This window comes from Anarrhichthys ocellatus, unplaced genomic scaffold, assembly GCF_004355925.1.
Source record: "Anarrhichthys ocellatus isolate YVR2014 unplaced genomic scaffold, GSC_Weel_1.0 scaffold95, whole genome shotgun sequence".
NCBI classification, from domain to species: Eukaryota; Metazoa; Chordata; class Actinopteri; order Perciformes; family Anarhichadidae; genus Anarrhichthys; species Anarrhichthys ocellatus.
The window spans coordinates 910,783-937,094 of record NW_022280125.1 but is presented as its reverse complement, the minus strand read 5'-3'; the positions used below and the strand labels follow the sequence as shown (position 1 = coordinate 937,094).

General features: G+C 42.9%; 1 protein-coding gene across 1 annotated transcript; it reads right to left on the bottom strand.

Annotated features, from left to right (window-relative positions):
• Positions 1–149: 149 nt before the first annotated feature.
• Positions 150–26,079, bottom strand: il6st (interleukin 6 cytokine family signal transduce). Its single transcript, XM_031875742.1, has 16 exons — positions 25,854–26,079; positions 25,331–25,403; positions 23,783–24,082; positions 23,180–23,327; positions 20,784–20,944; positions 20,511–20,665; positions 20,176–20,338; positions 18,869–18,948; positions 12,657–12,903; positions 10,839–11,009; positions 9,769–9,870; positions 7,615–7,761; positions 7,349–7,489; positions 6,303–6,399; positions 3,110–3,191; positions 150–2,719 (listed from the first exon to the last, which is right to left on the bottom strand). Exons 2-16 carry the CDS (start codon positions 25,389–25,391, stop codon positions 2,144–2,146), a joined length of 2,631 nt encoding a protein of 876 aa, XP_031731602.1. The 5' UTR covers positions 25,392–25,403; positions 25,854–26,079; the 3' UTR covers positions 150–2,143.
• Between the last annotated feature and the right edge of the window lie 233 nt (positions 26,080–26,312).

Genomic DNA, 26,312 nt, shown 5'->3' with positions numbered 1-26,312 from the left:
TAGATACCACACCAAAAGTCAACAGTTGGACTAAGTATCAAAATGGAATCTTCATTCTTTTTCTTTTCTTGGTGGAAAAAGTCTTCCATATCCTTTGTCAGACAATTCTACAAGTCTTAAGCACAATATTTCCAGCTGACATCAACACATTAGTTAAAACATTTATTTCATAATGATCATTTACAGCGTTTCAAAATAGAGAAACCCTTAAACTTTGTCAGCAGATAATGAATGCAAAACCCTTTTTCAACAGTTTGCATTGAAATGAAATCGTGCTTTAAAAAAGTAAAAAATATAATACTCGTGGGTTTTCCTAGTTGTCCTGACCACTGTAACCAACGTGAGACTGACCCTACTCTGCCACTGCCGACTGTAACCAGATCTTCAAACTAAATAACTGTCACGTGAGCTACAAACTGTGCATTGCTAAAATATTTATTTCACTTCCTTTTTTTGATTTCCAAAGGCAGTTAAAGCAGCAGCGTGTAGGATTTAGTGGCATCTAGTGGAGAGGCTGAGCTCCCCTCCCTACGATGGCCTTCAGGTAACGTAACAACTTAAATGTCTCTCTCTAGAGCCAGTGTTTGGTTTGTCCTTTCTGGGCTCCTGTAGAAACATGGCAGTGAAACATGGCGGACTCCAAGGGGACCCGCTTCTGATGTAGATATGAAAATCCTACACACTGGTACTATAAAATGTACTTTTTTTATTGAACCTGCACTGACAGCACGTACGTGTCAGTGTGATCTTTTGTTACTTGATTACATTCATGTACAGAGTATGTACTTAAACCGAGAATACACTTCCTGTATTTTAAGTGACAATGCTCAGGTGATCAACTGTAACATCCCTGCAGAGGTAAACCCGTCCACATGAGGGCGCTACAGAGACAAGTCAGAAACAGCTTCATCCTCAGTCTGCCTGCTGTAGCACCGATCACTCCCTAGACATGTGACATTTCCTAAACATACATGTGTGAGTATGTTTTGGGTATTATCTACTGTAAAGATGTGGCTGTGGAAGTTTTCTATGTGAGTGCAAAGCTGGTAAACTACCGCTACAAGCTGTAATTCACATTGAAGAGTAATCTCCCACAGCGTCAGGAAATATTCACACTTGGTTACGCGTGAAAGACTCTTCACTGCTTCAAAGACTTGAAAAGAACATTGTGACATTAACGTGGCAATAGACAACTTTTCAATTTCCCCCCCTAGCGTTTCCAAATGCTATTATTGTTGCTGCTGCTGCTGTTGTTGTTGCAAAGATAACAGGATTGCTTTCATTTTTCTTTTGAGATTACAACTGGCAACAAATTTGGCGACCATCAGAGGGAAAAAAGCAAGACCTATTCAAATACATATCCCTATTCAATCCCAGTGCAGCTCAGAGTAATCACAGGCTCTTCTGCTTACGGGGTAAGCTTTATGCAAATGAATGCACCATGACGTCACCGGTATGCAAATGAGAGAATGATAAATGTATAAAGAGAGCTGGCACGCCGTTCATTCCTATGAAAAGTTGCAGAGTGGCGCATGAAGCAAAGAAATGTTGACTTCCGAGTATAGAGTTCCGGAATCTTCCTCATCACTGGATCCATAGAGCATGAACACTATCGTTGCTTTTAGCCCCGCCTCCAGTCCCTGCCTCGTTCTTATTCACACGAACAGAGGAAGGTTTAGCACTTCTAGGACCTAATGAGTTAAATTACAGATACGTAATTTAACATTACAGATACGGAATTTAACATTACGTTACCTGAAGGCCATCGTAGGGAGGCGTGTTAAATTTATGGATACGGAAGTTGTTTGGCCACTATGTCAAATTTGCCTCAAAGTCTGCGCTCTTCCTGGGGGCTTGGTATGATGTTGGAGATATTGCTAGCTACTTTCATTGGAAATGAGCTGTCGACACACTGTCGAAAGCCTTCACCTTCCCTGGAGATCGAACCCGGTGGCAGACAGAACTGCACAGTGACATCCAGGCTTATAGGGAATCAATGGAAACAATATTCTATAACCAGTACATCGTGCTATCAACATTTACTTCATAATGATGAGTTCAAGCTAAAAACCTGCCTATTGCCACTTTAACAAAAGGCACAGAAGCATTCACATAGATGACACCTCTAGGTCCGTCTGCGCTCTTACTGTGGCCTGTAGCCACCCAGCTGAGGCATGTAGCTGGAGGCCGGCGCTGTTGACTGGCCGTCTGTTGGTGTCGCCTGCTCACAGTCCTCTTCCAGGGGACAGAAATCCAGAGGCTCCAGCACCTCCTGCTGCTCCATGATGTCAGTGTGTGTGGAGCAGGGCAGGCGGGGGAAACGCTGGGACTGTCTGCTGCCCTCCTGCAGCAACGTGTCTGGGTTCTCCTCAGAGTCCAGCAGGGGCTGCGTGGACTCGGACCGTGAAAAGACAGCCTGCTGGGGTTGGGAGTTCGGGGTCTGACCCTTGTAACCACTGGAGGCCATCACCGAGGAGTACTGAACGGTGCTGGCCGTGGTGTCGGCCATGTCGCCACCCTCGTCGCTGTCGGACACACTCTGGCGAGGTGAGGACATGCAGGAGGAGCCACCGATGCCGCTGCTGTGCTCCTCGGACAGATACTTGTCCTTCTTCAGGGCCAGACTGGCCTTGTCCTCCTCGAACATGCCTTTCCCATCGCACACATCCACATCGAGCACGCTGACGCCACACAGACCGTTCTCCTTTGGTGTCTCTGTCTGTATGAGGACAAGTTGAAAAGAAAAGTCTAATTATGATCAGACTGAAAAGTGACTGGAGTCTAAGGCCTCTAGTTTCACTAGTGAGAGCAGTGATGATGTGGTGAGAATAAGGACACTTCTTAGTCATCTTATCAGTGGGCATAAAAATAACAAGCATAAACTTTTCTTTTGGAATATTCCTGATCGCAGTGGTCCCTCCCCAGTGGTCTCTCCCCAGAGGTCCCTCCCCAGTGTTACTGGTCCGCTGCAGAATGAAAGCAGGCTAGAGCTGGAAAACAACACGACGCTTGAGAGATTTGCTCTGTGCAAGCGAACCTTTGACGGGTCCGACTGTTATAGGATGTTGATTTGTCGCACATTGAATACTATACATGCTGTCACCCTCACTTTCAAAGGATAATCAGGAGACCAGTTTCCAATGGTGCTCTCTCCAGGGTTTGGAATCCGGGGCCAAAAGTTCTCCATGATCCTGTAGGAAGAGAGGAAACACTGAGGGTTATGTCTCAGCTTAGCGACTGTGGATCCACATAAGATCTTTTCAAACATTTTCATTCACTATGTATCTGAGCAATGGGGTTCAGCGATTATTTCTTCGGGGTACACTCAGATGGACCAGTTCATAAGACGGTCCACGTCTGAGGACTGGAGGGTTTACAGCTGTTATGAATGACCACACACTAGTGTGATGAAAAGCCTGCCATCATTAAGAGGCACATTTGTTTAAAACCCTTGTGTTGTCCTCCCGATTGCCATACACCTTTTGTCCTCTGGGGTCACAAATGACCCCGCCTGGTTTGACTGTTATTTAAAGCATATAGTATAAATTGTCAATCAATTCTGTTTTACACCTTTAGTCTTACTTCAGTCCAACACATTACCACACATTTTTCCCTTTATTTGGGAATTTAGGGCCAATAGACCTTGTTTACATAAAAGTATACCCTGTTTTTGGGTGAAAATACAATGAAACAATGAATTATTTTGACTTTATATTATTTTAACTATTTGACTTATCACAGAGAGGTATATATCAAAGTTTAGTGAGGATGCTGTTTTTGAATCATTTGAATTTTTCTAATGGCAGCACATAATCACACATGTTGTCCTCTGGGGTCAAAAATGACCCCGTCTGGTTTGACTGTTTTTAAAGCATGCGTTTCAACTCTTCAGTCAACTTTATTCCAACTCATTACCTGACATATGAAACATGTCAACATTAATTTCTGCAACATTTAACCCTCCTGTTACCTTGAAATTTACTAACACCTGTTATCCTGGGGTCATTTTTGACCCCAGCAATTTGAACCTCCAGAAAATTGTTAGAATTCAGTGTGGCTTTGTGGCACAAGGCAGTAAAACTGCCTGTGCCAAAGCACACTGTATTTTATCCATCGGGCTTACCCATAATAATAATAATAATAATAATAATAATAATAATAATAATAATAATAATAATAATAATAATAATAATAATAATAATCATCAGGTTTATCCAAAAGCTTGGCGCACCTCTCCTCACACAGCGTTGCCAACAGCGGCGTGAAAAATACATCAAAACGTGCGGCCTGATCGGGAATAGCGCGGAAACTATTTTTCGGAGAGATTCGCCCAGCGGTTTTCCCGGAAATCCCGGAAAACGGAGCAAAATGAAGTTTGGCGCGCTTCTCCTCACACAGCGTTGCCAACAGCGGCGTGAAAAATACATCAAAACGTGCGGCCTGATCGGGAATAGTGTTCCATCTATTTTCCGGAGAGATTCGCCTCGCGGTTTTCCCGAAAATTCCCGAAAAACTGAGCAAAATTTCTCCATTCACTTGAATGGGGTTTCGGCGTGAAGACAGCTAAAAAAACACTTAACTTTGGGCCCATATTGACTAGCCGTACATTAACGTAGAAACATGATTCAAAGTTTAAAACGTAGACAAAACGCTGCACTTTATTGAGCCAAAGGGACATTTTGATAGCTAGCACAGTTTTCATGAAGTCGCAGATTAAGTTTCAGGAAAATTTTGGGTCTGTTTCAGATTTTATAATGGGTGTGTATTGCGCAGCTCGTTAAGAGCAAGAGTGAGAGCATAACTGTCAGAGTGGAGCGGGAAAATATTCTGTGATTCTTCCAAACAAATTGCTCTAGCTCCCACAATTTTTACTCTATATACACCATTTTTGGCCAAACATCTTGGAAATGTTGTGCTGTCGCACACAGATTTACACATTTGGCTCAAAGAGCCACAGAGCGACATGAACTCCAACCAACTGCTCCATTAGACTCCATGTTAAATCTGACCACTCATTTCTCAAAGAAAGCAGACCATACCAGTTTTGCATATTGCGCTGGAGCTCACATTTTAACACCACAAACATAAAAAACACATCTCCGCGTTTGCCAGAGTCTTATCTCTCTCACGGTATCCATATTTTATTGATTAGTCTCATGGTTTTGGTATAAAGGGCATATGTTTGACAGGTAGTTTTGTTGAAAATCACTGTTCACTCTCTCTTAATTAGCCTCTAACACACAGGTGCTCCAATTACCAACATGCACCCAAGCACACAGGTGTTTATATGAGCTCATTAGTGATGTTGATAAACACACAGAGGCACTGAGACACACACACACTCCTCTCCCTCTATCTCTCTATCTGTCTCTCTGTGTGTGAGTCATTCAGGTCTTGGAGACTTTTAGAGGACCCCCCCCCCCCCCATTTTAAAATAAAAGCCGCACACACATGATTTAGAGATATACGTGATGCAGCTCAGCCAATCAAATATGAGTATTCTGATAAGTTTCCTGATTCGCCGCACCGCGACACAAGAGGGAGAGACGAGGAAAGACATGGCAGAGCAGGACAATAGTTATGTAAGCTGTAAAAGATAAAACATAGGACAATCTCAAACTGAGAAAGATTGCCAGATCGATCCCACCCTTTCAAAATAAAAGCCCCGCAAATACAAGTTTCAATCCAAAAGTATGAATCTAAAATGCAAAAAAGAGAGTAGCGCTATCTCAATTGAACCTGAATGACACTACCGGTAACATTGGCGTGTGTATATATTGCGATTTCTTCGGGCAGTAGAAGCCACACTGTCAAAATTTCTTTAGGAATTTTCTAGTTAAAATTGCTACACAAGTTTATGTGTCAGGTACTTTGTTTTTTGTTGACTACCTAAATAGCCCTTTAAATAAAACAACCCCCCGACACCCAAACCCATATACATCCAGAATCCTTGTTACGGGACTATGGACAAATATGCAGATCACCATAACATCTCACTGATTGACCTAAAGTTGGAAAGAGATATATTTTGGGTGTTTTAATGGCTTTACATATCACTTTACATATCAACATGTTGAGTTTATGTTTACCCAGTTGTCCCCATGAAATTAGGAAAAGTCATTAAATATTAAGCAAAATAAATGATGTCTCATTTATTTAGAGACGTTAAACGTCTAATGGGGTCAAAAATGACCCCAGCACATTACAAGGGTTAAATGGGGACCCTGTGTCTCTCCTCAAAGACAGTCGTGGTGGGCTTCAAACCCGGCTCTGAGAGCAGCGGCTTAGGTGTTCAGACTTACGCATCTTTTTTGTAGACACAGAGCAGCATGGTCCCGACAACGATGAACAGAAAGCCAAGGCTCACTCCGACCACAATGCCCTCCATCTCTCCTGGTGCTGAGGGAAACACAGAGAATACCACATTCTACCAACAACCACACAAGCCAAGCTAGAGAGAAACTTCATAATAGCAGTCCAGCTGTGGTCGAGTCTCCACAATGAAGGAAATAAATTGAGCTGATCAACGTGTGTGTGTGTGTGTGTGTGTGTGTGTGTGTGTGTGTGTGTGTGTGAGAGAGAGAGAACAGAGCCCTCCCTCATGTGCAGTTATTTATCTCTTATGAAAGCAGCCTTTGCTGGATGTTTTCTATCAGCGCTGGTAACATATTAAAGTGCAGAAGCCTGAGATCAAATCTAAACTTGATGTTTGAGGAATGGAAAAAAAAAAAATCTACAAAAAACATACAAAGGAAAATTTCCTGAGCATGACACAAATTATTAGGATTGAAAAATAGTATCATGGCAATATTTCAAGTTATCGAGGTATTTACAAAGATGACAGATGCAAATGAGCCCAGTCACAGTTCATTTGCAGCTAAATCAGATCTCATGCCATTTCTTTGTGCATGTCTAGCAAGAAATAGATCAATGGCGGTCGAGAGGGAGTACCACTTAAATGTGTAAGACCTATATCGTCATATAACCTCAACAGATCCTCTACATCCTGTTTACACAAATGCCTGACTCAAACTAAAAAAGAAAATACATTCTTGTAGTATTACAACAACTTCTTCATCACATTATGAATGAATCCTTAATGGTTTTTTCTCATAATTTAATGATACCTCTTCTCAAAACAGGATTTTGTGAACCAGGCCGTGTCAATAAGGTATCAATGAACAGTATCAGTATGCTAGATGTCTAAACTGAACTTTGGCTGTGACTTTGTGTGTGTTTGTATGTTGTGTCACAGTCTAAGCTCTTTATGGAAAAGTCGAAATTTGCTCTGGGACATTTTTGAATCATCATGGGATCATTCATCACGGCCACCAAGGTTTCCACTCACCATATTTCAGAGTGGTGAATGAGTGACAGATGCTGGTGGCTGAGCCATTGATGGTTGAGACTTTGATCCAAGTGTCATACTTGGTGTCGCCTGTCAGTGACGTCAGAGTGTATGAGGTGGTGTCAGCTGGCATGGTTATTGCTGAAAATGAGCAAAACAGAAATGAGCAAATAAGAGTGGCGTTTGGGTACCGTCAGGAAAACACTTCCTGTGGTCCGACACTAAATAGACAGCCGTCTCGTTCTATTCATGGCAGAGCTACGTACCGTGAGTTTTGGTTCCACTTGTGTAGAATATGGTGTAGTTTGTGATGAAGCCTTGCCGACTGCTCTGGGGGAGCTCCTTCCAGACCAGCTCGGCCTTGTTATGTCCCGGTTTACCGTTCAATCTAACAGCGGGGGCTTCCGACGGAGCTGCAACCAACACAGCAACATCATCATGTAGCTAATCATGCAACTGGATTCAGATACATCCTGACTTTGTACTGATGATTTGTGGCAACATCTCTGGAGGAACTGGTTGAAATTAAAAAAACTTGAGAATTGAAATTTGTCCTATTATCAAGTCTAACAAAACTAAATCGTTTTAATCGAGGCCCATTATTGGTTCAGAATCTTGCATACAGTTCCTGTATTCTTCCTCTTCATTAACACTGAATGCTGCGAAAACAGGAAGTCAAAGAAACAGTTACATCCTGTTAAGAGTTTGCAGACCTCATTCTGATTTATTTATACGAGTATGTAAACATAGATTTATGTGGAAATGTGCGTGTCTCTGGTATAATATTCTATCCTTTGCTCTTTTAATGTCTACCTGGGAAACACTTTGATGCTCGTTTTGATAAGTGTTGTATAAAGAAGATTTATTATAATCAACCATACAAGACATGTGTTTAGATTAAACCTTTGTCCCACAACATGAGACGAATAGCCAACAATCTAGCGTTAAATATTACTATTACAGAGAAAAATAGGATTTTCTACAAAACGTAGCATTTGTTGTCGAAACTAAGAGGCAATCAGCTCTTCAATCAGACGTTGGGTCTTGCAGTCTGGTGGACAGCAACTGCGGCGTCTGGCTCTAAAAACTGCCTTCACCTCATTGCCCACGTGTTCATCAACAAATCTAACTGGCATGCATTGTGCGGTGATCGATTCTGCACAGGACCAGCTCATCTCAGATGAGCCTAATAGCCAGCACTAATCCAAGACCAGATCTTAATGGCCTACGTACGGTGGCCCTGAGAGCTCAATGCACCACACATTAAGGAAACACATGCAGATAGACACAACACCAGAATAAAGAAGTATCTTCACCAACTTGGAGACACATCCGCAGCATTTATGAAAAAGTGGCGCAAGGAAAGTATCAAGGGGAAACAAGAAAGCGATGCACACGGCTAAGACAAGCTTCTTGTTGCTGTTTGTGGAGTTACTAAAGCCGGACGTCAGCCATTGGTGTTGGAAAATGACCTCAAGTTGATGTTTTGTTGGTTTATTTTAACACTGTGACGGCATGATTCAGATATGATTGCATATATCTGCTGTTAACCTAGCGTTAGCATTTAGCTCATTATTATGATATCTGAATCATGCAATCACATGACAGGATAGCAGACTTCAACAACTTCATAAGTCACAAACCATGGGAACGAGCGTTTTCCAGCCGTGTGTATCACTTTGTAGGGTCCCCTGGAAACAATGTTGTGTTGTGAGCTCATTTTCTAAAGGACTGCGCGTGTATCGTCAAATGTGACATCATCTGCTTGTGTGGCGTTCGTTTGCTCGTGGTTTCTTAACTTGCCCATGAGAGTAAAAAGATTAGATAAGTTAGCAGCAGAGGTTCTGTTCCTGCTGAACTTAACGAGCCTAAAGCCGGCTGTGAAAAACACAGACAAGAAAGGCTCTTCCTCACAGTAGTGAAGGTGATGGCAGGCCAACCACAGCCCCTGTGACTGCTCTGTGGGCACGCTCACATTTGTTCGATTTGTTCCTTGAGATTTGTTCCTTGAGACATAACACAGTTAGTTAGCAAAGTGAAGAGGAGCATCTCCACTGCACAGTGCATGTACAGTATTATTGGCTGGACAACACTGAAATGTGTTACACCTCTGCACTTTGTTTGTGGTGAAAATTCATGTCACAATGAAAAACCATTCATTCAGTTGTTAAAGAAAAATCAATAGTTATTGAACAGAGGTTTATCATTTAAATATGACAAAATGCAAACATAAAAAGGAAACACATACAACAACGTGTACCTTCTATAAACCCCACAGTTACCAGCTTCAAAGTATGTGGCTTTTTTCCTCTGTCTCACTTTTTTTGTAAATGGTATATCTCTGCTTGCTGCTTTTAATATTCACAATACAATGGTTCACTCCTTACAATGAGTCACAATGAGTGTGTGTGTTATCGTACCTCCTTGCTGCAGATAGGCTGCTGTGCTTGCTGGTTTCCCAGTCCGTCCAGAGTATATTGGATACACAGATACATTGTAGCAAACAAACTTCTCAAGGTTGCCTAGATTTCAGAAAGAAATGTTAGTTTAAAGGAAGGCCTGTAGAAACCATGTATTTAGATTAAAGCGGAGTATCAATTAAGTGATACTCAACCCAAATCTAGCTTTACAGTATGACACACCCTGTGGGCTTGAAGGGTGGCTGGAGAAAAGCCATGTCAGCTTGGATTTACACATTGTCACTTAATGTAGTGCAGCAATCTGCACAGAAACTACATAACTATGCTGAATATGAATGCAGACTTGATGTTGACTGGATCACACCACATAAGCAGCTTTCTGAGTCTGTTCATTAGTTTTCATACTGTATAGAAAGAAGTGGCAAACATAGACCGACTGGAAGGGTAGCAAAATTCACAGTCTATACCCAGTGTTTGAAAATGCACAGCAAAACAAAGTATCCATGATTCGTAGCATACACTGTTGTGGTATTCTAAGCTGCAGTTAACCACATTACCACTAGGGTGCGCCTCACCATCACTGCAGTGAAAAACATCCACAGCCCAACATCATATCGCCATGAGCCTCAGTAGCAGGGCTCTTTCTCTTTCATTCAAAATAAAGTCATGGTCTGCATGTTCCTCTCGACAGATCCAGTGTGACTTAGCTCGATCACTGGTGTATCCTATTCAGGTCCCTGGGCCTGCCACTCAAACGGTTAGTTCCTCTCTAAAAGGGCTCATTCAAGGCAGCATCACCAAGTGATTACATTTTCATTCCCCAATATAGTCGACTCACTATACCATGGAACCATGCTCAACAAACTGTTTGACAAGTTTCTATGAATGTTCGGACTGAAACTCACGACAACTCATTATTGGAATCTATTGCAACTGTGTACATCCAAGCTGACCACAGTCCATGCACAACTATCTATCTACTGTATAGACCATGAGTGGTTCATTCTCAATGAGGACATATTTTGTATGAAATATCACTTTGATGGCACGTTGGAAAGGAAAAGGGTTACCTTTAATGGTAGTGTGCCTGGTGTTTCTGTTTTCCCTCTGCCAGTCCGTCTGATCACCACTGACCCACTCCACCACGTACTCTGACAGAGCTGTGCTGTTGGGGGGTTTCCACTCCAACCACAGCCGGCCCCCATGGGGCCACACCTTCAGCTCTCCAACTGGACCGAGCTCTGGAACACACATACACACACACACACACACACACACACACACACACATACAATATCACATTGTTACTCTGAGCATTCACAACACTCAGAAAATGTAATTATTAGCTGTGTTGAGCAGCAGCATGCGTCTGTGTGCACAGGGTCAGACCAGACGCAGCAGCGGACTACAGTCCAGCCTGTAGCTGAGATCTCGGCTGCAGTTCCATAAACAGCTGGAGTCTCTGCTCTGGACTGAGGGTAAATTGTAGGAGGCTTCGTGAATCAGAAAACCCAACACTTCTGTTTTTGCTTTTTTCCATTTTTCACAAGTTAAAAATAAAGACCTAAGACTTTTTCTATGCACATTAAAGGATTATTTCCTCAACCTTTGTCACACATTTGTTAAAATCATGTTAGTTAGTGAGCACCTCTTTGTTAAGATAATCCATCCTCCTGACAGGAGAACCTACATATCCGGCTTCTTCACCTGCAACATCGTCTGACAATAGCTACCAGGAGAGCCGATGCAACAAGTCAGCAGGGTCTTGACCTGACTGCAGCCTGTTGTCGTAACCGACTTCAGTGGGCAAAGGCTCACATTCGATGGCATCTGGCACTTCGGATGCCATCTCTTCATGAATGAATCCGATGTGACCCAAAACATGCACATCTGTAGCCCTAGTCATGTGAAATCCATTGTTCAGAGTCTTCTTTTCTAGATAAAACTGCTCCTTTTAGAGTGGCCCAAGACACACCTGTGTATCAAACATGCTGTTTAATCAGCATCTAGACATGCCACACCTGTTAGGTGGATGATCTTGGCAAAGGAGAGGTTCTCAGTAACACAGATTTCAAGAAATTTGTGAGAAAAAATTGAGACAAATAGTTGTCCTCGGAGGTTGAGGCAGCGACCATGAAACTCAGCGTCCTGGGTCCTGTTCCAGCTGGGAACCTTTGTTGCATGTCATCCCCCATCTCACTCTGTCCCCTCATTTGTCACCTCTCTACTGTCCACTTGAAAATAAAGACAAAGTCAAAAGATACCGATCTTAGGACGTCTTTTTGAAGAAGAAATTAAGTTTGAAGAGTAAGCAGTTCTAGCTTCCTTTAATACAGCATTAAAAGAATCTCGGAGATGTTTGAGGTATGTGCGATGCACTTCTAGTCCAGTGGCTTTCCAGAGGCGCTCGGTCCTGCCTCACTTTGGTCTCAGGCTGCAGACAGCATCTGTCATCCACGGAGAAGTGCTGCAGATAGCCCTAGCCCTATCCCTAAATGGTGCCACTTTGTCCAGCAACGTGGTGAAATGCTCATAAAAAAGACTGCATTAAAAACTCAACATTATTAAGATTTGTGTTAATATCACAGCAAAAATGCATTGAGAACTGATCAGCTGTACTTTTTACCGAGTAAAAATGTGGGGACCAAGTGCTTGTCTAAGACACAAGGGGTCAGCATTTACAGAGAGATGAAAGAAAATACATTTATGATCACTGATCAATAGGTTCTCGGGAAGTCTGATAAAAACTGACCCGCTGGACCAGGAAGTCGATAAATTAAAACAGCTTTATGTACATATGCCAGTGGAGTACAGAGTTACAGCATTAATAATAAATGCAGTGGTTTAGATTATACTATGTAGGTTTGCCTTTAGAGTGTAACACCTACCATGCGCTTTTTTTGAGATGACCAACGATGCCTCAGCAGATTTCCCCACAGAATTGACAGCAGAGACGTATACTTTAACAGATTTCTTGTCAGCCAGGTGAATCTGTTGAAGGACAGTGATAGCGCTGCTGTCTGACCTGTTGACTGGGAAACTCCCCAACTCCAAACTCCCATTCTTCACTTTATCCTTCGGGTCTTGAATCTTTACGTTGAATCTTGTTATCCTCCCATTGGCAAACACAGGATCCTGGCAGAAACAAAGTCACACACTGTATGTTACTTTTCTGCATCAACTCAGAAATACAACTGCTGCAAAAACAGTGTGGTCTTCAGAACCTGGGATGCAATTATCTCAAAAAAAACATTTAGGTACATTTTAACATTGTTTTGGTTACGATTATTGTGATGCCATTGTGCGCTGTGTATTCAGGCCTTTACTACCCTTATCCTTCAAAGGTTAAGGCTTTGTTCAACAGAACTCTGTTGTCCTCCGAATAAAAAAAACATTCATTCAACACAGTGAGTGGAGTTTATGGTGAAACACCTTTGAAAGAAGCACTTTGTGGCACTGCTCTGCAGGCGACATGGATACACGTACCTGTGCTGCCGTTTGTTTTTTGTTTGTTTGGCTTTTTGTGAACGATCGGTTTGCCCTATGTTCAATTCGTATGATCAAAACGAAGGACTATATGATGGCGTGTGTTTTGGGATTTTTTCTGGTGACGTTACTGCTCCTGCAAACTTTTCACCACCTGCAAGGCTATACCGGCTTGGGCAAGTAGCAACCAGGCGCTATCTTACACAAGGGAAGCGCTCTTGTCTCTACGCAACTATGGAGATAAGCTCACAGCAGATCCTTTCGGATCGCTCCTCAAAAATGTGCCGGAAGATATTAGAGCTCCACATCGGCAGCGATTGCGGAAAAGAGGCCGGAGAGGAGGCCTACGACAACAGCTATGGAGGAGAGGCAATCGACCGCCCCTGCCATCTATAATTCTGAGTAACGTAAGGTCGCTGAGGAATAAGTCCGGGAGAAAATCTCTAACCCTGATGTGGAACTGTTATGTGTGAGTCTCAGGCCGTTCTAACTACCTCGAGAGTTTGGTAATATCCTCATCTGCTCTGTTTATGTACCTCCCAATGGCAATGCCTCGAGGGCTGCGGCACAGGTGGCAGACTGTGTTCACGAACAACTACAGCGGACCCCAAACGCCCCGATTTTCATCATGGGAGATGTTAATCATTGCAACTTAAACATTGCATTGCCAGGTTTTGAACAGTATATTAAATGTGATACCAGGAAGAATCGGACTTTAGACAAGTGCTATGGTAATGTAAAACATGCGTACACAGCCATAGCTAAACCACCCCTATCTAACTCTGACCATAACACCATTCACCTGATCCCCACATACAAAACAGCGCTGAAGAGCAGTAAACCTCTGGTTAAATCTATCAATGCATGGACAGATGACAGCATAGAAACACTGAAAGGTTGCTTTCTATGTACAGACTGGGATACCTCCTCTGGAAAGCCAAACCTGGACAATGCCACAGAAGTTACCACAAGTTACATACAATTTTGTGTTGACACTGCGATTCCAAAAAGGACAATAAAAGTCTACCCTAACAACAAACCTTACATCACAAAGGAGGTAAAGGACTGTATTAACAGAAAAAAACAGGCATTTAAGACCAACAACCACCTACAACTAAAAACTGTACAAAAGGAGTTGAACCAGAGGCTGAAAGAAGCTCGGGAACACCATAGGGAGGCAATAGAGGAAAACCTCCAGGCTATGAACTCTAAAAAAAAAAAAAAAAAAAAACATGGAATTCCATGAAAACAGCCACCAACATGAAACCCACAAAAAAAATCCTTATATGTTGTAGATGAACTGGCTAAAGCAAATGAGCTGAATGTTTTTTTTACAAGCGGTTTGACAATTATGACTTCTCTGCTGAAGTAGAGGTCACTGTCTAGCCTTAACCGTTAGAGGTCACTGTCTAACCCAAATTTTGGGTTCTCATCTATTGTCTAGACGCGTCAGGCTATTAGTTACCCCTATACTTTTTAAGATTTTAAAACAACACAGAGTGTAGTACAGACTAAGAAAGAAATCTACAAACAACAGTCTAGCATAGGCCCTCGGATTCTCGAGGTGTTTAGTCACTAGATGCACTATACTGTTGGTTGCATCATTAACCGTTAGAGGTCACTGTCTAGCCTTAAGGCTAGACATTGAGCTCTGGGTCATTTAGGTTGACGGGCAGCGAGTGTCACAACAGTTTTTGCAAGTCTTCGCAATTCATGCGTTACAATGTGGACAAGACCGTCATAACCCTTGGCTACATTATAGTGTAGGTTTCGACCTGACGTCTGTTTTGTACGTGATTGGTTATTGACTTTGTTCAAGGTGTGAAAGCTAGGAAAAATCGACATTTTATTCATGTAGGATTACATGTACAGTGGGGAAAAAAAGTATTTAGTCAGCCACCAATTGTGCAAGTTCTCCCACTTAAAAAGATGAGGCCTGTAATTTTCATCATAGGTATACCTCAACTATGAGAGACAAAATGAGAAAAAAAAAAAAATTCAGAAAATCACATTGTCTGATTTTTAAAGAATTTATTTGCAAATTATGGTGGAAAATAAGTATTTGGTCAATAACAAAAGTTCATCTCAATACTTTGTTATATACCCTTTGTTGGCAATGACAGAGGTCAAACGTTTTCTGTAAGTCTTCACGAGCTTTTCACACACTTGTTGGGATCTGACCCTGCTCTCCTGGCTGGCTGAGACCTTCACACGTGCTTTTCAAACAAAGGAGCAGCCATGTTCCTTCCTTTCACCAAAACACCTGACCTGGGGTCTGCAAGAAACTTCATGCCGGATGACCACACCCCCCAGTTCCAGCAGAAACCTGATGCTGGTCCCTCATTGGCCAAGAAAGGGCCCCCCCACTGGTTGTGCCACCTGGTTTATAAGCCTGAGCACAGCTAGAATTCTTCCTCTTCCATCCAGACACCGCTGGTGTAAGGAGATCCACAAGGCCTCTTCACTCCGGACTCGTCCAGGGGACAAGAAGATCCACGAGGAACCGCGGCCTCATCAAATCCTATCAGGTCACATGTAACATTCGCTGGTCGAACAGACTGTGTTTTATTTTGAGTTTTGGATCCTGTAGTGCGAGAACGGATAACTCCTATGCCCCGTTCTCCCACCCTTTTTGTGTACACACCGCCGGCAGAAGGTAACGATCTTTCCTCGCCGAAGATTTCCGGGAAGGACGAACCAAACCTCGTCCCTCAGCCGAAGTTAAAAAGCCCCTCTCTGCAGCGAGGAGGCCGAGTCTGCGCCAGCCAGCCCCGAGGCCGCGCCACCGGGAGCCCTCATCTCTCGAGGACTGACTGATTCCCACCACGGGAAACGTACCCTACCGAACGAAGCTTCTACAAGTAAGAGTTACTGGTATCTGGGCCTAGCTTAGCTTAGCATTAGCTTAATTTAGCCTATTCGTTATGTCGTTGTTATTCCTGCATCTTATTACGTTAAGTTACTGTCGTGTTATAACGGGTTAGTGCGCCAGCATCGCGGACCACGGAGTCCCGTTATATTGTGTATTTCCTGCTGTAACCGTTCGCATTAGAGCCATCACTGCTAGTGGATGTGGAGGTTGTGATTTTGTCACTTCAAAGACCAAAACCACGGCGGCGGAGCCTCGTCTCGCCGACCGAGTTTCAGGGTGATGAGAGCAATACTCTCATCTCACCCCAGTGATAAAGATCTGTTTTGTTTTGGGAATTATTTTATTTTGTTTTATTATCTCTTCTTTAAATCGGCTCTGTGAGTGAGATCTAGAACCGCAACTATCACCGTACAAGCGTGACCGGTCGGTTCAGAATCCGACCGCAGAATTTAGGAGTGATCAGCTGTTCCTCACATTCTCACTGCAGCGCCGAGCACCGCGCTCAGAGCTCCTCTCTCTCGCTCTCTCTCTCGCTGTCAACCTCTCTTCCTACTAACCCGCATACACATAGTTAGATTCACTGATTTTGGGTGAACCTCTCAGACACATGGTCGCGTAATCTATTGTCCCAACCCACATTGTGTGCCGTCCCACGTGATTACACGTAGCCACCTCTCAGCTATCTTGTCGCGGGTCAATAGACTCCGCCATCTTTGCTTGTAGGCTCACACGCCCCTGTTTAGGTTACGTACCATCACTGTGTGAGTAGGCCCCCCCCCCACTTCGTTTCCACACACTCACACACTTACATATATCTATATGCATATCCTTACCCCACTTTATTCATTTGACTTTAGGTATTAGACATATAATTGTATGATAGTGTTTGTTGATTTTGATATTACTTGATTTGATCATTTATTATTTTATTTAATAAACTGTTATATTTTAAAGAGCAGTCGTCTGTGATTACTCGTGCATATGTGTGTAATAATAACTGGATGTAGTGGCCTGTGCTCGAACTTAAACCTTCACTTTCACTCTGAATGTGTAATAGTATTCAGACTGTTGACATTATGAGTGAACGCTAATTATGAGACTTAGTTTTATTGTTTGGTTATTGGTCCCTGTTCGCAGGGTGGTGCCCCGTTATTAATAATCATTAATAATTGTTACCGACATTAATATTTCTATTGATGTCAAGAATTTAGTTTCTTAGATGCTGATAACCCAAACACGCTCCTTTACGTTCCCAACACACTGTTGCTGGTATTTTGGCCAATTCCTCCATGCAGATCTCCTCTAGAGCAGTGATGTTTTGGGGCTGTCGCTGGGCAACACGGACTTTCAACTCCCTCCACAGATTTTCTATGGGGTTGAGATCTGGAGACTGGCTAGGCCACTCCAGGAACTTGAAATGCTTCTTACGAAGCCACTCCTTCGTTGCCCGGGCGGTGTGTTTGGGATCATTGTCATGCTGAAAGACCCAGCCACGTTTCATCTTCAATGCCCTTGCTGATGGAAGGAGGTTTCCACTCAAAATCTCACGATACATGGCCCCATTCATTCTTTCCTTTACATGGATCAGTCGTCCTGGTCCCCTTGCAGAAAAGCAGCCCCAAAGCATGATGTTTCCACCCCCATGCTTCACAGTAGGTATGGTGTTCTTTGGATGCAACTCGGCATTCTTTCTCCTCCAAACACGACGAGTTGAGTTTTTACCAAAAAGTTCTATTTTGGTTTCATCTGACCATATGACATTCTCCCAATCCTCTTCTGGATCATCCAAATGCTCTCTAGCAAACTTCAGATGGGCCTGGACATGTACTGGCTTAAGCAGGGGGACACATCTGGCACTGCAGGATTTGAGTCCCTGGCGGCGTAGTGTGTTACTGATGGTAGCCTTTGTTACTTTGGTCCCAGCTCTCTGCAGATCATTCACTAGGTCCCCCCGTGTGGTTCTGGGATTTTTGTTCACCGTTCTTGTGATCATTTTGACCCCACGGGGTGAGATCTTGCGTGGAGCCCCAGATCGAGGGAGACTATCAGTGGTCTTGTATGTCTTCCATTTTCTAATAATTGCTCCCACAGTTGATTTCTTCACACCAAGCTGCTTACCTATTGCAGATTCAGTCTTCCCAGCCTGGTACAATTTTGTTTCTGGTGTCCTTTGACAGCTCTTTGGTCTTGGCCATAGTGGAGTTTGGAGTGTGACTGTTTGAGGTTGTGGACAGATGTCTTTTATACTGATAACGAGTTCAAACAGGTGCCATTAATACAGGTAACGAGTGGAGGACAGAGGAGCCTCTTAAAGAAGAAGTTCCAGGTCTGTGAGAGCCAGAAATCTTGCTTGTTTGTAGGTGACCAAATACTTATTTTACCGAGGAATTTACCAATTAATTCATTAAATATCCTACAATGTGATTTCCTGGATTCTTTCCCCCCATTCTGTCTCTCATAGTTGAAGTGTACCTATGATGAAAATTACAGGCATCTCTCATCTTTTTAAGTGGGAGAACTTGCACAATTGGCGGCTGACTAAATACTTTTTTTCCCCACTGTATATGTAGGTGGAAACTCCAAGCTTAGCTTCATAAAACTGTATAGAAAAAAGCTGTATAGAACATGTGTAGGCATTGCAGTATTTTTGGTGTTCTATGTTTTCCAAAGCAAATGGTGACATTTCTATTATTTGGTGTGACCGTTTTTGAGAGTTAAATTGAATGTGATGTGGTTATTTACCTTACAAATAAACTGCACTCGTCGGTTGTTTATGCCGTCACCTTCAGCAATGATTCTCCATAAATCCGGTTTACCTGGTACTAGAACAAAGAGAAAAAAGGAAACTAAAACTTAAATATCTCGTTTACCAAAATGACATAAGGAAAATCATCACACCGCATCTTACAAATCTACATTACAACATGAGAGTCGGCAGATTCAGAGGTTCAACAATTCCTTTCACCGCTGTAAATTTGCATTTAAAATAAGTTTGTCATCTTAACGGTTAGTGATCAATGAGGCTGCAAGACATTTTGCACAAATTGTGTTTACCAGGCTGCACCTTGTGGCAGTCAAACCCCATTTAGTGCTTACTTTGAACAGTGCAAATCTACATCAGACACTAATATAGAATAGAAACATAGAAACCCTTTTTATTGTCATATACACATACACGAAATTTGTGCTTTAAGTACTGACCGAGTGCAATAAAGGTCTCAAATACTTAGTTACAAGGACTCATATTAGCCGTGTTTCCATTCAATTGTCAAACAAATTTCAAACAAACTTTTGAAATGCAAATTAGGCCCGGTTCCATCAACTGGTTTTGAGCGAATAACTGCATCGCTACATCGTAGTTGGAACTATAGGCTCTGCATGGCTGTAATCCGTCAGTAAATAGTAGAAGAACAAGAGACAGCGAAGTGGAAACAAAGTTGGCTTGGCCACGTACGATAGAAAAACGGAGAGGTCTTTCACGTCAGCTAGTATTGGACATGTTTCATGCTGCTGGGAGAAAGGTGAGGATGAGATGATTGGATTAGGTTAGGCATTGACCTCAAGTATAAGAGGGTCAGGAAAGCCCACTGGTCAGCGGATGGGACCCGAACAAATCAGGTTGCCAGTACCTCGGCTAGTGGCCAATGCTAGCATTCGATTGCTGCACAGGGCGGGTCTTGCCGAGAATAGAAACGCGACGCCGACAGCAGAGACCTGCATTTCGGACAGGTTGCCAGGCCACAGTGCTAGCTACTACACCACTGCACCTCACCCACGAATTACCTCAAGCGAGCGAACAACCTTTTTTCCCAGTTAAGGAATTTTAAAGCATTTTGCTGTTTCCATACAGCTTTTCCAATGCCATACTTCAAAATGTGCATACAAATATGTGACTACAAATAGTTAGTGTGTCCATCAGGTATGACAGATATTTGACAATACATTTATCTGACGTTCTTCAATTGTCTTTGAACACCATGTTGTATTTGTTTGCCAAAAACACTTTTACTTGGTCAAAGCAGTCTGAAATGTCATATCATAAAACTCACAGTCCTCTGGTGTTCTCTTGGTAGCGTTGGTACTCCAATTGCTCCAGTAACCGTGGCCCTCTCTTGCGTTTTTGCAGCACACCTGAGTGAAATATACTGTGTCTGGATGAAGGTTCTGGAGTCTGAAGGACTGTATGTCCATGGCAGTGTCATTAGGTGGTACCTAAAGGACATTAAACACAACTCTTTCATTGATTTGGTCAACTAATGATTAGAAAAGACAAACAGCAAACTTGTCAGTTGACCAGGCATCTACACGTAGAAAATAACACAAAAATATGGACCTGAAGAAAAAGAAGTTCATTTGAGTGTCCGAATGAGAAAAACATACTTACATAAGTCCAACTTTGAGATCCATGTTGGCAGAATCTTATTTTATATGTTAATCTCACATATTCTTTAGGAATAGGATGAGTCCAGTTTATCAGAAGGGAGGTGGGAAAACTCTTCTCGGAAATGACTTTGACATCTGATGGAGGGTTTGTTTTCACTGTAACAAAAGACACAACAAGCTGTCGTCCTTAGTCACATCTCAGCATTGTGACTGGTGTGTACAGGTTTTAGACCAGACTAGGTCAGAGCACGCAGACAGAAAGATGCAAACTTACCAAACATGCCGGCATCCTCATCCAGATGCTCAGACTGTATTTTCCCCAGTTTATTGTGTGCCTCCACCCAGATCTCCAGCGTCATATGATTGGGGAAAGTGGCTTCAAACTCCACTTGGGCACTGTTGTTTTTGGTCGACACATTATAGTGCTTAGGACCGCTGATAAAAGATTTGAATACCATTTAGAGGACTCAACAGCAAGGCCTACACAGTGATACATACAAATGGAATTCTTCCAACACTTTTCACAATACTTTTTTACATATTCCAATTTCCAACCTTTCAGCCCTCTCACTATAACACATAAATATATGCCCATCTCAGACATGAAATCTGTAACACTGCTGGCTTCATCTGCCTGTTGATGAAGAGCAAACGTGATGGCTTGAAATAAAACCAAGGAACAGAGCAGTGGTGTCAGTTCTCTCACTGGCTGCAGCAGTGATCAAATGTAAAATGTAACTTGTAGTTGAATTATCTCTGTGCCTTGACTGACAATTATTGTCGCAGTTTGATCATTTATGACATCACGTCCTTTTACGTAGCTGAGTGCGGGGGGAATTTTGTTCAACGGAAAACGTAATGTGCCCTTCACACACACGGTCAACACTTGATTTTGGAAGATGGAAAAACATAGCTGCACAGGCCTCGATGGGTTCAAAGGTGAGGTCTGTTGCACTTGTGACTAGTGTTGCAGCGGTTCACGGATCGATCAGTGATCCGTTCGGTTCACACCTCACGGTTCGGTTCACACCTCACGGTTCGGTTCACACCTCACGGTTCGGTTCACACCTCACGGTTCGGTTCACACCTCACGGTTCAACAAGTCCCTGAATAGCAATGCAGAGTGTCAGTGAACAGATATAAAGTAGTGTGTTCACGTGAACGGAGCAGGTTAGAAGCATTTAAATGGTGAAAGTCATGGCGAGCGGAGGAGCGTCAGAAGCTCCCGGCGTCATTTAAGTCGCAAGTTTGGGAGCATTTTGTCTTCCCTGTAACTTATAATGACGGATAAGGGTGGTGGACAAAACAGTTACGGTATGTAGGCGTTGTTTAAAGAGAGACACACGACGGCAATACATCCGGCATGTCCACACATATGAAGCTCCACCATCCGGTCTGTCAGCGACGGGGGCCAAGCCACAACAACAACAACATATCATCGCGGCATTTAAGAAAGCGTTTGTGGCAGAATCAGACCGGGCTAAAGCTATTACAGCATCTATTGGGGTCTTTATTGCTGCAGACATGAGGCCATACTCCGTTGTGGAAAACAAAGGATTTCACGGAGAGCTACGTGATTGTGACCGCTCACTTCATCACGGCGGAGTGGGAGATTCATAATCCGGTGCTGTAGACACGCCCCCTCTGGGAGAGTCACACAGACAGGTGCTGTAGACACGCCCCCTCTGGGAGAGTCACACAGACAGGTGCTGTAGACACGCCCCCACCGGGAGAGTCACACAGACACACACCTGGTGCAGGTGCTGACAGACGCAGTAGAGTGGAAGCTAGACAGGCCCAATAGTCACCACAGAAAGTCCTCTCCCCAGACAATGGAGATATTCTAAGTTGTAGAGCATTTCACAGTAATGGTAAACATTATTACAGTGTATTTGAATGACATAACCTGACAGGAAGTAAACATAGACCCAAGTTGTTGCCGAGCAGTTCAGTTCAGTTGAAACAGTGGAAGCTAGCTCACTGGCTGTTTCTTTCTTTCAGTATTGATCAAAGGACGAGGGTATCAACATGCCTCATGTTGCACTTAAACTTAACAGAATTGAGTATTCTTTAATGTTTTATTTTTATTTGTTATTTATTTCATTTTGTTTCACATTGGACATCTTCAATATTTTTGTTTTTATGTAAGACTATAGCACAAAGTTCTTTGCTTTAAGTGTTCTTGAAGTTCTTAAATAAATAAATGAAAAGCAAAGTTATATTTGTCTCCTCCCCTTTTCTTTGCTGATCCAAAAAATGATCCGAACCCTGACTCAAGAACCGTGATCCGAACCGAAGCGTGAGGTTTGTGATCCGTTGCACCCCTACTTGTAACCAAAGTCAGCTCAAATGTAGAATGGTGCTATAGTGGTTTGGTACATCACTGCTGCACAGGGTGTGGAAAAAGCTTGTTGTCACTACTATCTGGCAGGGCAAGCAGGATTAACAGACTGAGTGAAGGGACTTTTTAAAACTGCTCAGCGTTTCATTTTATCAGCAGAATTATGTCAAATAAAATATTGTCGTTAATCATCCTTAAGTCAAGGTGGAAATTCCCTCCAGACGTTCCTGAGATATCCCGTTCCTGAGAATGGATCGGACGGACAGACAACCAAAACAGAACATTTATTTTGCCACATTAGGCATAAAAACTTCTAGGGGTATACTCACGGGTTCACTGCGACATACAGTTTGTATGATGTATGGACGTTTTCGGTTTGACGTCCTACTGGGTCCCACTTACAGCTGATCATTCTAGAGATGTGCTTCTTCTCCTGAACGGCTACACAGGACAGATTCTCAGGCTTCCCCGGAAGATCTGACATCGAGACAGTCAACCCAGACACATCTTATTTGCTTCATTTTTTAGTAGATGGTGTTTTTATAGATACGAAACTACATGTTTACCTCTTTTTTTTAATGACACAGGTATCAATGTATTTGAGAAACAACTCAAAGATAATAGTAAGTTTATGTTTAATCACAAAAATGTGTCTACTATTTGTTCAGACTGAATTTTGCTTTTAAGCTCAAATTCAGACTACACTATTCCTTAGGCTCAGAAAGTCTAAGGGAACCGAACACACTGGATATACTTAATAAGCGTCCACATCACTGTAACAGTTGGTCTGCGAGCTCTCAAGGATGTTACCGGCATGTGATCATGTGAAATGTGATCATGACTAATAGAAAGAATGACCAAACATAGAAGCATTAAATACAGGTGGTTAGAAAACCGCTACCGATTTGGAAGTCCTGACAACTCAAACTTACAGCCTTTCTCAAGGTAGATCCCGTGAATAAATTTGCCTCTGTTCAGGGCACAATAGGGCGACTCTTTCTTGCAGAGGCAATATAACCACTGAGATTCTCCGGTGATGGGGACAGTGACATTGAGAGCAGATTCGTTGATCTTGGTGTATTGTTCTTTGGGTACAGTAGTCTCAGACAGATTCCAGTAGAGGTCATCTGCTGTGACTTCGGCTGTGTTGATGATCATGCACGTAGCCGTGAAGTTGGTCCCGATCTCTAAAGCTGGAGACTGTGGGGCTATCACCAAATGGTTGTTGTGTTCTGAAGTTGAAGGAGAGCAAGGCCATCAGAAAACAGTGTCAAATGAAGCTAAAAGTAACACCTGTTACCTTTATCTTCAGAAGACTAACACAACAAGAAAACAATTCAATGTTCGTTCTCAAACTAGTGGAACACATTTCTCCGACTGGTAGGTACACTGCATGCCCATCAGCTCAGCAGACTCTTAAGGAGCCACTACAACCTGCAGGGCAAAGGTCATGTGACTGCGCATTCAACAGGAACAGGGGGGGGGGCATGTTCACCTTTTTCAAAATCCCCTTTTTGGGTCCATTAAATTAATATGGGTTGGTGGCTATAAAATAGTTCTCATTTTTATATTTTTTAAAAAGGGAGTCATTAAAATGGAATGTATGTCCAGGTACAGTGCAATGAGAAGGTATAATCATAATATACTGCTCATGTCAAAGAGTACTCGACACTTTGACAAACAAAAGCTAGCACAGACATTGCAGTGATCTTGACGTTCAGAAGGGTTCTGGGTTAAACATGCAGAGACTAAGAGGCCTTTACCACTTTTCTGGCAAAATGCTTAAACTAAGCAGGATAGCAATGTTAATGTCTTGCTTTTAAATAGCTGGGAATATGAGAAAAGCGTGTAGGGTTACAGAAAACGGAATACAAATCTTGTGTTTTTTTCCTGGGTGAGGACTCCACCCACCCACTTTTCAAACCATTGTTACACCCTGGACAAGGGTAGCCAAGTAGGGAATTCATCCTCCATGACATCTGTTAGGTCTCAATGATACACACTATGGGCCTTGGTGAGAAAAAAACTGAATGGAAGCATAACGTAGTTTGTTTTCTCCACAAGGTTGCTTTAAGAAGCAGGTGGGGTTAAATGTATTCTCAAGGCAGACATACTGACTTGTTATAGCTGGAGAAAACTGATGGAACTAACAGCATCAACAATGGTTAATGTGACATGTGTGCACAATACCAGGGCCCTTGAGTTCAAGCATCTAAATGGAATGCACCCATCATTAATGTTATTAATTCCACCAGTGTTTCCTGCTGTGAGGCGTAGAAATGACCGTGGCAAAAAGATCTAGTGCACATCATTGTTAAAGTGTTAATTTAAACGTTATTGTGTCCACTCCAGGGCAGCAGCAGATGAGACATTACGCATGCAAACAGCAGCAGAGAACTAGACGTGACAATGTGTTCAGCCTCTGTGTGTCTCCTGAAAGACAAACAGTGGCAGGACTCAGGATGGAGAAGGCTACTGACCAGCTGCAGCAGGAAGAGCGGAGGCAACGCAGGCTAACACCAACAGCTGGAGAGACACCATGATGACGACTAGCTAGGAACATAAACAGAGAACAAAACGTCAGACTGGAGAAAGTACCGTTAGCCTCACTTCTGTCTTAACCATAAACGCTACAAACTCACCACTTCACCACCTAGCCTCAGTAACTAACGCTAAACTAGTCATTGAGAAACGACGTCACGTATTGGCTGTTCATCTGACCCCTCTTTAAGTTCCATGTTCTCTGTTCTCACTTTGCTAAGATACTTGTGTTAACGCTAGCTAAGAATGCAGTGTTAGCTAATAGTGGCTAACGTAGCGTTAAGTTGTTCCATAAAAAATAAGCACAGACTATGTAGCGTGTGGCTAACAACGTACGTCACGTTACATAGTAGTCACAGCGCTGCGAATTCAATTTTAGGATTGCATTGAGAGCTCACATTTTCGCCATCCCTGTTAACGCCATGTTGTTTCCGCAGTCAAAAGCAAGACGTTATCACTTACCTAACTGGCTTCAATGTTGGTCCCTGTGTGATCTCACATCGATACCATATTCATGTATTGCTTAAATCGAACAATCGCCAAAACAAGAATTTTAGCTGTATTTTTTGTCACGTCCCAGTGATTGTGGGGTAGGACCGCCCACTTCCCGTCAAGGGAAACTTGTGTCGCAACATGTTGTGCGTGTTGCGCCACACCGACACGATCTGACAGCAAACTGATAGACCCACCTCCCTACTGGTGAGCTCTTTGGCATACTAGTGAGAGTTTAGCGATCTGCTTGCATGCTCAGTGAAGACATACTGTTTGCTGATTCGTCCGATAAATTGTCCGTCAAACATATCTGACTAATCGGTGGTTTCCTCTTTTCCTGTCTCGGATATACGCCCACCCCCCTGATATTTTCCAGTATGTCTCCGCCCCTCTAGTTCAAAATAATGCACGTGCCCGTAAAGGTTTGTG

Coding starts and splice junctions, on each gene's coding strand:
- il6st (XM_031875742.1), bottom strand. CDS start 25,391: ATGGTGTCTCTCCAGCTGTTGGTGTTAGCCTGCGTTGCCTCCGCTCTT. Junction 24,083..25,330: donor CGCTCTTCCTGCTGCAGCTG/GTCAGTAGCCTT, acceptor CTTCAACTTCAG/AACACAACAACCATTTGGTG. Junction 3,192..6,302: donor TGTGTCTACAAAAAAGATGC/GTAAGTCTGAAC, acceptor CTCTTCCTACAG/GATCATGGAGAACTTTTGGC.